Here is a 10,714-nt window from a genome sequence, read left to right as displayed (position 1 = left end):
TTCCTATACAAAGAGAGGAAGGGGTGGGACAGGGTGGGACGGAGAGTCCAGAGAGGGAGCATGGTTGAGGGACCTTGCTGATGACTTAGCAGCCTGGCCCGGTGAGTGATGAAAGAGAGGCTCCGATTGGCCTAGGGTTGAACACAGAAATGGACCTCAGATGTACCTCAGTTCACCAGCCACACCCAGGCCCCCCAGCACTCCAGTTCCTGCCATCTTGGGACCTGTGGTGGAATTTTCTGCCCCCGTAGACAAGGCAGCAGGTTCCAGTGCATTTTATTCTCTGAACATGGAGGGAAGATTCTGGAGGCAAAGTGGCCCCATTACATAACTCTCTCCAGACCCATCCCTGAGTTCTTGTTCAAGCCACCTCTCAGGCTGCCCAAAATCCAATCCAGGTGGGTGGGACGATTGTGGGACGATTGAGTGGCCTTGTCCGGTTCTTCCCAGACCTCCAGATGTGGAGTAATTTGGGAAGCTGGGCTGTCCTCTTATCACTACCAAATGTCAAATAAACCCAGTTCTGGGCCTCAGCCCAACCAGACTCCTACTGCCCCCCCCCCCGCCCCCACTCTTCCCTGACCTTCCTGGACTCCATCCCAAAGGTCCTACCAAACTGGGAGTAGGGTATTCCTCAGCATCCCTGCTTGGCCCCGACCCTGCCAAGCAGGTCTTCCTTGCGGCATGCTTGAGTCTGAGCATACACGTGCAGCCACTCTCGCTGGCTGTACATTTAATCAGTGCTGATTATTCACAGAACTAAACGATGGGGGAGGGGGGAGGGGGGATGCCCCACCCCTTGCTGGCTCTCAGGTTCTGCAGAGGGGACATCTAGAGTGCTGCAGGACATGCCCCTCCGATCTGTCACCTCTAGTGTCAGGCTATAAGAATCTACCACTTGGAAAGCGGCGGTAATCCAGAGGATCCTGGCTGGCAGCCCTTCACTGCTCAAGGCTTTAGGGAGGCAGAGGAGACAGAGCCACAGCTGTACAGTACCATTTCCCACAGAAGCCTCCTGCTGACTCCAGGATGAGAAGAGAAAGGGAAGGCCCCTTTCACCCTTTGGACAGACTTCCCAGGCCTTAGTGGATTCCTTTGGGGGTTCCACAGACTCTGTGTGGGGTGAGCTGCTGGCCTGAGCCTAGTAGTGTTGTGTGGGGACAGGAATCTGGAAGGGAGGAAGCCCATAAGCCTGGTCTGTGACCTGCTGAGCATCCACAATCACACACACTGCCCAGGGACCTCTGGTACCCTAGTGGGTGTGTCTGCCCCATGTCTTCAAGAGTTGGGACAAGGACAGCAGAAGCTGGGGGTGGGGGCAGGCAGGGAGTGCCCAGCCTCCGGAGACCTATGGGGCACTGAAAGAGAATATGGGCAGCCTAGGGAAGGAGGAGCTAGTCACTAGCACTGGGAGGGGAGCTTGGCAGGCTCCCTTTGGTCCTAGGTGAGACAGGTCCAGGGCCCCTTCCTAGAGAAAAGAAGCTGCAGGCCCGGGGCAAGTAGGAGCTGCAGGATGCTAGGATGGGGGAGGGCTTTCAGGCTTCTGGGCTTCTTAGGAGCCTAAGAAGAAGGAACCAAGTCTCAAGGTTATCAGGGTGCCCCCCCTCCCGGGGGGGGGGGCATATACTCTCCCTAAGGCAAATTCAGGAGGGCAGAGCCCGAGCTGGGCTCCTTCAAGGCAAACACAGTTCTTGTCGTGGGAGGAGAGGTTCAGGCTGAAAAGCCAGAGCCAGAGAAGCTTCCCAGCCCTCTGCCATCTTCTAGAGGTGTGAGCCTCTGTCCCTTCGTTCCTGCCTGGGGCGGTACACTCCGAGATTTCAAAGCATCTCCTGGCCCGAGTCAGGAAAGCGGAACCAAAGGCTGAGAGAGGGTGCCAAAAAGAAGAGGCACCTGGGCATAAATAAAGGAGGGCGGGGGTGGGGGGCAAGGCTGGCAGGGGGATGTGTGTGGCTAGGAGGGCATCCCGCCGCGCCGAGGGAGCATCTGGGATCCACACGCCGCCTGTCCCTGCAGACCTGAGCACCGGGTGCTGCGGGTGCTACGTGATCACACCCACTCCTGCAGTGAGCGCTTGCAGTAGAGCAGCATGCGCGGGGCGCCCTTGCGCTGCATCTGCACCAGAGCAAAGGCCAGGCCCAGAATACAGAGCAACAGCAGCAAGGGGACCAACACCATCACCACGTTCACTGTCCGGACCACCTCCTCCATCTGCACTACCACGCGGCTGCCCTCATCCTTGTCACCCGCGTCCTCTTCCTTGCTGTCACCATCTGCCTCAGGCTCGGCACCCCCGTTGGGGTTGAAGGGTGGACGAGCCACATCGGGCCATCGCGATCGGGGCTCCACGTGCTCCTGGCAGCCCATGAAGTCCCGCAGGATGGATTTGGGGTGACCGGGTTCCATCCGCAGGCGTTCGTTGTTGAATTTCCAGTACTTGGTGCCCTTGTAGAAGTAGGTGTAGGCTATAAGGAACAGACAGTCCAGAATGGCTTCAGGCTGGGGAAGTTATGTAACTAGGGGGCAGAACATTTGTGGAGCACGTTAAACGGTCCTGGGTAATTTGTGGAGCACGTTAAGCGGTCCTGGAAACCAAGCCAGAGAACAACTCAGGGCTGTTTAGGACCAGTATCCCACTGACACCAGGAAGGGCTAGGTTTGAAGCACAGGGTGTGTCTGGGCTTTACTGAGCACAGTGACATGCCTGCACATGGAAGCAGGGGGTCAGGCGGAGCACTGGTAAAGCTGGCAGGTCTGCCCTGAACACCAGAGTTCCAGGTAAAGAATCAGACACAGAGGGGCCCTGCTGGAGAACTAGCCGAGTCACGGCTCCTGTCACTCAGTTACAATGACAGGTACTAGAGCTTCTTTGGCAGGTCCATGGGTGGACTTGCTCCCAGTGCTCTGAACTACTGCCCTGAGGTTCAAAGTGCCCAGCTTTAGCTCCAGACATAGACAGGCACGGGAAGCATCTAGACAACAGCCTCTCTTAGCTGTGGGGTTGGAGGTCCCATCAGAAGAGGACAGTCATCAGCAATATGAACTAACCAGTACCCCCTGAGCTCCTGTCTCTAGATGCATATGGAGTAGAAGATGGCCTAGTCGGCCATCATTGGGAGGAGAGGCCCTTGGTCTTGCAAAGATTATATGCCCCAATACAGGGGAATGCCAGGGCCAGGAAGCGGGAGTGGGTGGGTTAGAGAGCAGGGGAGGGGGAGGGTATAAGGGACTTTTGGGATAGCATTTGAATTGTAAATGAAGAAAATATCTAATAAAAATAAAAAAAAACTGAATTAAAAAAAAAGACCAAAAAACAAAACAAAACAAAACAAAAAAACAAAACAAAACCTATAAGCCGGGCATGGTGGCGCACGACTTTAATCCCAGCACTCGGGAGGCAGAGGCAGGCGAATTTCTGAGTTCGAGGCCAGCCTGGTCTACAGAGTGAGTTCCAGGACAGCCAGAGCTATACAGAGAAGAAACCCTGTCTCGAAAAACCAAAAAAAAAAAAAAAAGAAAGAAGAGGGCAGTCATGATGCAGGGTGGGCAGGCTGTCATGCTGGAACATGACACAGTTAGGTCCCCCTTCCACGCCATCACAGTGCCATGGGACCTTGGACAAGCCCTGTATCCTGTGTATGTAGCTGAGTATGTAGCAAGTGTTGAGTCCTCTGGGAGGGAATGGTGCAGTACCTGCATCGTTGCTGAGGAAGGCCCCTTTGGGAGAGGTGGGGATCCCCTGCCAGACACTGATGGGCTTGGGGTAGCCAGGGTCTCCATGCTGTGTCTCCTCGTTGAAGCGCCAGTACCTATGACCAGAAGCATCAGGCTATGAACCTGGAGCCCTGCCTGGTTTGGGCCTTGGGTCTTTCCCCTTTCCCCTATAGCCTGTCCCTGGGCAGGTCTGAAAATGAGAGGCCCTGGCTAGAGCCTCTTCCTTAAAGGGAAAGGGCATGGCAAACTGCTCACCTGTCTGCTTGAAAGAAGAAGGTGTGACCTGTGGGCTCCCACCAGATGGCTGTGTCAATGCGGTCATAGGGGATGTCTGTGCCATAGCTGCTCAGCGGCTGTGGGTAGCCGGGCTCCAGATTGGCTTCTCGGAAAAGCCAGTAGCGGTTACCTGTATGGGGAGCAGCAGGCTGTGTGAGGATGAGCCCAGATTGGGGACAGAGGTGGCAGAGGAAATGCCACCCATTCACACCACCGCTGCCCATCTCACGACCCACGCATCTACGCCTATCCCCATGGCCACCTGTGAGATGCTCATTTCTCTGTGTACAAGTCATCCGCTACCACCCAGTCTGACTCACACATTCTGCATGGCCCTCTGTTCTACAGGACACCTCCTCCAGGCCTGGGAGCTGTGTCTCACTAGACCTTTATGGTACCAGGTCTTGAACTTCCCATTTCAGTTTGAGTCCAGCCCTGTATTCAGAAAATTCTGGCCTAAGGGAGTTCTATCAGGGTTACTGATCTCTCAGGGGTACTGTCCTCCCCCCCCCCCCCCCCCCCCAAGACTTTCCTCCTGCAGACAGATGCAGAGATGCTGGCCAACTGGACTTAGGGACCTGTTCTTACAAAGAACAGCTTGCTCTTCTGAGGATTTATTCTTAGGAGAACAAGAGACAGAGGTGTGGGGAGTGGGCGGGGCCTTCTAGACTGCAGAAGATGGACAGAGATACAGTTGTAATCCAGGCCTGCAGGGTCTAGGGCTGCCTGATCCCCCAGCCTGTCTGCCTCTCCATTCACACTATGCTACCTCCAGGTGTTGAGTCAGCCCACCATAGTGATGGGAAATGCAGCCTTCTCTTCTTTCCTAGACCCAACAGGGCACGAGGGCTGCCTGGTCCCTCTCAAGGCATCCTGCTTACCTTTGAAGAAGACAAAATGTCCATCCTGACGCTCGTAGGCAGCACTGATGTTCCCCGGTAGACCGCGCCAGAAGTGGCCAATTGGCATGGGGTAGTTGTCTAGAACGCGGTTGTGCCGGACTCGCCAGAACCAGCGGCCCTGGGGAAAAGGGTGGGTATTGACGGGTGGCATGTGCAAGGTACCTTGGCTCAGGGTGGGAGCTATGCTTAACTCTGCTTCTTCCCAGGTCAGGGATCAGGGATGATCTGTCAGACAGGCCATTGAGACCCCGAGGAGCCAGGCAGTACCTGGAAAGCCAAGGCAGCTCCAAGGAGGGAGCTTTGGGCTGAGAAGCGGGAATCTGATTGCTGTGTGACCCTTGGCAAGTCCCTTGTTTTCTTGGGTTGGTTTCTTCCTCGTCTGGGGTCTGGTAAGCACCCAGAAGATGTTAGTGAGGAAGGAGCCAGGTAAGGCTCTGAATAGGGCTTAGAGAGGCTATTGGGGGGGGGGGGCGGAGCCAGGTTCTGGGTTGGCTGGGGAAGGCACTAGGAGGGTGGGGCCAGACCTTGAACACAAACATCTCTCCGCGGAGCACAGCCACTGTGTCGAAGTTGCCATCGCAGATGTTGGGGCCATACTGGTCAGGCCTCTCTGTGGCTCGGGGCTGGGGTGGGGGCCCTGGTTTGGGGGGCCTCTCTGGCTTCCCACCTGGATGTGGTGGCTGGGGAGGCCGAGGTGGCTGGTGGTCTGGCCGTCCTGGCCGCCGGGGCCTCACAGTGGGAAGAGGCCGGGTGGGCTGTGGCTTACCATCTGGGGAGCCTACAGAGAGGAGGGGATCAGGCTGTGAGAAGGCAGGCGCAGAGTCCAGCCTGGGTGCCAGGTTCTCCTATACAAAGTGCTGGAGTCCTGAGTCTCCTCCCACCTTGGAGAGACTTGGGTCCCAGTAGGGACCCCCTCCAGGTACAAGGTCCTGTCTATCCAGAGAAGATCTCTTCTGTTACCAGATCATTCCCCTACCTCCTAACCCCCCAGCCTCCTCCACACAATCTTTTTCTTAACTTCTCTGCTGGATGGGAGGCTACCTGCTTCTGCTTTGCCTGGGGACAGTCTGAGGAGGCTGACAGAAGAGCTGGCCCTGGGGAGATCTGGCCACTGTAGATTTGCTATGTAGAGTCTGGGCTAGATAGGCAGCTGTCTCACCCCAAATCCACTGGGAAGTGCTGGGAACAGACTATGGGTCCTTGAGGCCTTGGGACAACCTTAGTCTAGTAGGGATAGTGCCAAAGATAGGAGGGAGATAGGGTGGGTCATCTAAATCCTCTTGCAGTTCCAGCCTGGAGCCAGTGTGGGTTCTGGGCAAGTGACTGGGCCTCAGTTTTCCTGCCTATAGAATGGGGTAGTGCCTGTCTCGCACGGCTAACAGGGCACAGCCTACTCACCATACAGCTGCTGGATGCCCCGAAGGTCATCTTCGGGCAGCTGGAAGTTGTCGGTGTCCATCCACTGGTAGAAGGGTGCCATGATAGCGCTGGGGTTACTTGAGTGTTCTAGCCCCAGGGCATGGCCCAGCTCATGCACGGCCACCAGAAAGAGGCTGATTCCTGTCGGGAAGGCATACTCAGTCACTCCGGTCATCTAGGCCCTCCAGGCTGCCATGGACCCTACTCTTGCTTCTCTCTTGGATGGGGCTGAGCTTCTCTTACTTTTGGCTTCTATTTTCCCCATCTGAGAAATGGGTCCAACATCCCCTTCTCTTCCCACCTTCCCTTGGTGGGACAACAGACTGAGATTAAATACAGGGCTTCAGAGTCATGAATAAGGGACTTTCTCTCCTCCTGAGCCTGAAGCTACTGAGCTGGAGGGGCCGGCCAAGCTTAGGCACTGCCCGGCCTTCTCCCGCCCTGTCCTGGCCAGCTGTCCTCACCATGCAGGTCAGTGCTGGAGAAGGTCCAGGGTTCATCTGCGTCGAAATGGGTGTCCCCACCCAGACCAGGGCCAGGGAAATAAGCGTGGGCCAGAAAGCCACCCACGCCATCAAACGGTGAGCTGTCGCCATGGAAGCCAGAGGCAAAGAGTACCATGATGTCAGCCTCTTCTCGCCTTCGTAGCCGAATGTCATCATAGGATACTTCCTGGAAGACCAAGGGTGTGACCTGCTCCCACACTTGGAAAGCCCTGCGCACCGCCTCCATGGAGTTGTACCAGCCCAGCTTCTCAGTGTAGTTCTGGATGCTGCGGGTGGGCAGGGAGATAAGAGTGAACAGGGCCCTAACAGAGATAAGGGCCTGTGGGATACCACTGTCCATTGCTGCCACCTTCCGAAGATTACATAATGATGCCACGCTATCCACTCTTAGATATGAATTAGAACTTGTCACATCCAGTAATTTATTAAGATACGACCCTACGTTTTCATGGTGGAAGACAAGCAGATTTAAAATAAGAAAGACAGTGAGGCCTGGTGGCGGCCTATGCCTTTAATCCCAGCACTCAGGAGGCTGGAGCAAAGTGGATTTCAAAGTTCAAGGCCAGCTGGTCTACAGAGTAAGTTCCAGGCGAGCCAGAGCTACATAGTGAGACCCTGTCTTGAAAAACCAAAAAGAAACAAAGAAAATAAAAATACAGTAAGGAGGTGGGTATGGTAGTGTACACCTGAAATCCCACCACTTGGAAGATGGAGGTAGTAAGGTTGGGGGTTCAAGGTTAGCTTCGGCTACATCGTAAGCTTGAGGGCATACTGGGTATTACATGAGGACCTGACCTCATCTTAGCAACCCTTCACCCCACCCCCAAATCTCAAAACAAAAGGTAGTAAAAATAGTAAGTGAAAGAAAGCACAGCTCTTTGTGGCCATGGGATAGAGGCAGCTGAAGTCTAGGAAACAGGCCAAGCCTCCCTGAATATTGACCCTAGGGCTAGGCAGACCCTAACTTTAGCTGTGTGACTTTGGACATTTGACTAGACAGATTCAGTTTCTTTATTTGAAAGACAGCAAAAGAGGAGGAACTAATGCTTTCTTTGTTGGGGGGGGGGTCCTCGAGAGGATTAAGTGAGATTCTACACAAAGGATATACAGCCCAGAGCAGGGGCTCTCAACCTTCCTAATGCTCTGACCCTTTAATACAGATCCTCATGGTATGGTGTGGTCACCACCCCCAACCATAAAATCATTGTATTGCTACTTCATAACCATAATCTTGCTACTGTTATAAATTATGATATAAATATCTAATATGCATGTTATCTGATATGCCACTTCAGAGTGGTTGCAACCCATATATTGAGAACCACTGGTCTCGAGCCTGCATATGAAGCAGAAAGCCTGCCCCTTCCCTGAGGATTAGACTCAGCTGCTGGTGCAGATAGACTGTCATAAACCACAAGGGGGAGGGGGGACACTGACCTAGTGGACCATGCATTTGCTCAAGGATCCGAGGCCTGAGTTAAAGCAGGATGTCTGTCCCCCATACCTACTGACCATACCGATTCAAGAGCTCATCTGCTCACATTAGGCCAGCATAGCTTGCAACCAGCTGGGGTCAGATAAGGACCAAGCAGGAGACACGTGAAAGTGACCCAGCTTTCCCTGGAGGGAGGCCCTAGATTGTGAGCTGGGACTGAGTAAGGCTAGCCAGACCTCTTCTGGGAAAGCCCAAGTCCCCCTGAGAAGGGCAGAACGGCGCCCCTGGAAGCTGGACCCGTACCTGAAGGTCAGGTGGTAATTGTTCCATGCCTTTCCTGTCAGGGTGTAACGTTTCCGCCGTCGACGCAGGTTGGCTTTCACACGTACCCCAAACTGATCAGGAACCCCACATCGGGGCCGCTTCATCCACCTGGATCACAGATATAGAGGGGTCAGCTTTGGGTTATCTCTTCCAGGCAGCCTCTTGCTTCCCAATCTTCCCTCAGAGGGATGTTTTGGGGGTGGGAGACTCTCTGGATTCCAGAATAGTGGGTAAAGAGATTCCATTTTAAGAAGATTGAACGCTAAGGAGTGAGTATAATCCAAGCATGGGCTGGGTTCTCTTGTGGCCTCCTGTCCCAGTTGTGTCAAGCTCTGTGCTTCTCAATGTATCTGTAGGTCCTATCAATTCTAATAGAGTAAGGCCTAGCTAGGTTGTCCCAACCAGGGGTTTGGTACTGCACATCCCATTCCCGTGCCTGTAGCAGGCATCACTAATCAAACATGATGTTCTTCCTGCCAAAGCTGGACTATTTCTATCTCACCTCTTTTTTTTTTTTTTTTTTGGCTTTTCGAGACAGGGTTTCTCTGTGTAGTCATGGCTGTCCTGTCCTGGAACTCACTCTGTAGCCCAGGCTGGCCTCGAACTCAGAAATCCGCCTGCCTCTGCCTCCCGAGTGCTGGGATTAAAGGCGTGCGCCACCACGCCCGGCCTCACCTCTTTTTTTATTTATCTATTTTTTTAATGTATGTGTATGTATGTGTGTCTGCATGAATTTATGTGCATTGTGAGCATACAGGTGTCTGTTGAGGTTCTCAAAGATACCCAGGAACTAGAGTTATAGGTGGTTGCGAGCTGTCTCCTGTGGGTATTAGGAACCGAACCCAGGGCCTCTGAATGAGCAGTCAGTGATCTTAACTCTCCAGCCTCTATGTTATCTTTCTTAGCATAAGGCTCCAGGCAACCACACTAAACAATAAGCATTAGCATGAAGATCAAGCCATCTGTCATTCCATCCAGGCCACTCTCCTCTGAAAATGTCATATACCAAAGGCTCCTCAGAGCGGGCTGGAGGCCAGGAGGCCCATGGTGTCTGGAAGGGGTCACGTGGAGGGACTCGGACTCACGTTTTCGTCTCTTCATCAAGCACACCCGTGACAGGGATCCCATAGAAACTCTGCATCTCGGCAAGGGCGGAGGCCAGGATCTGGGCAGAGCGCATGGTGGACATGTGGCGGCTGGGCTGGGGTAGGTAGCCATACAGCCGCAGCCAGTTCTGCAAAGGAGCCAAACCCGGTTTGCTCAGTCACTGCTCAGAACCCTCTAAGACCTCCCAACTCAAAGGACATTCAGTTCTTCCAGGGCCTATAAAGCCCTCACCACCCAGCCCACCTCAACTCTCTAGCTTCCATCCTGCCGGCTGGTACACTATTCCTTGCCATCCCTCGATCGCCCCTCGGCGTGGGATCGCCCCTCGGCGTGGGATCGCCCCTCGGCGTGGGATCTTTCTGCTCCAGGCAGGCTGCTGGGGACCCTCAAGTATTCAGAATCTCTCTAAGAGGTTAAGAGGGCACTGGGTCCCGTGGAACTGTAATGACAGGCACTTGTAAACCAGGCATGCAGGTGCTAAGGACCAACACACCTGGTCCTCTGCAGGAGCAGCAAATACTCTTAACTGCTGAACCATCTTTCCAGCTTTGGGGTGTGTGTGTGTGTGTGGGTGAGGTTTTGAGACAAGGTTTCTCTGTGTAACCTTAGCTGTTCGGAAATTTGCTTTGTAGATCAGGCTGGCCTCAAACTCACAGAGATTTGCCTGCCTCTGCCACCCAAACTCTGGGATTAAGGCATATTGCCACCTAGCTCAGTCCAACCCCTCTTTTTTTTTTTTTCTTCAAGACAGGGTTTCTCTGTATAGTCCTGTGTGGGGAGCAGGTGTGGCAGTAGTCCCAAGAAGGCGCCAGGGACTGCAGCTAAGTCGTATGACTTGTACCTGACTTCCTCATATAAACCACAAACATCTTGAGAGCTGTGCAGGTGTACCAGGATACCGGTAAATCCATTTTGATGGAGATATGCCCCTGCTGCCCTGATTAGCTGAAGCTGCGTGCCTGGTGAGGTGGCGTGGCCTGCTGTGTGTGGATGAGAACTGAGAGTATTTAAGAGCGAGAGGCCCAGGGCTCGAG

At 54.0% G+C, this 10,714-nt stretch overlaps 1 protein-coding gene across 2 annotated transcripts in view; it reads right to left on the bottom strand.

Moving 5' to 3' along the window:
• Nucleotides 1-259: 259 nt before the first annotated feature.
• Mmp15 (matrix metallopeptidase 15) overlaps nt 260-10,714 on the bottom strand; it is a 23,255-nt gene continuing 12,800 nt past the window's right edge. The window contains exons 2-10 of one of the 2 annotated variants that reach the window (XM_021169973.2): nt 9,659-9,807; nt 8,553-8,681; nt 6,773-7,080; nt 6,288-6,449; nt 5,414-5,667; nt 4,869-5,007; nt 3,967-4,117; nt 3,691-3,806; nt 260-2,462 (exon numbers count right to left, since the gene is read on the bottom strand). In XM_021169973.2, the coding sequence (XP_021025632.1) occupies nt 2,047-2,462; nt 3,691-3,806; nt 3,967-4,117; nt 4,869-5,007; nt 5,414-5,667; nt 6,288-6,449; nt 6,773-7,080; nt 8,553-8,681; nt 9,659-9,807 (1,824 nt within the window). In that variant the 3' untranslated portion in view covers nt 260-2,046. The remainder of the gene's footprint in view (nt 2,463-3,690; nt 3,807-3,966; nt 4,118-4,868; nt 5,008-5,413; nt 5,668-6,287; nt 6,450-6,772; nt 7,081-8,552; nt 8,682-9,658; nt 9,808-10,714) is intronic. The other variant, XM_021169974.2, reaches the window with a different exon arrangement.

This window comes from Mus caroli, chromosome 8, assembly GCF_900094665.2.
Source record: "Mus caroli chromosome 8, CAROLI_EIJ_v1.1, whole genome shotgun sequence".
Lineage (NCBI taxonomy): Eukaryota > Metazoa > Chordata > Mammalia > Rodentia > Muridae > Mus > Mus caroli.
The sequence above is the reverse complement of the archived record's forward strand: the minus strand, read 5'-3'. Positions and strand labels throughout refer to the sequence as shown.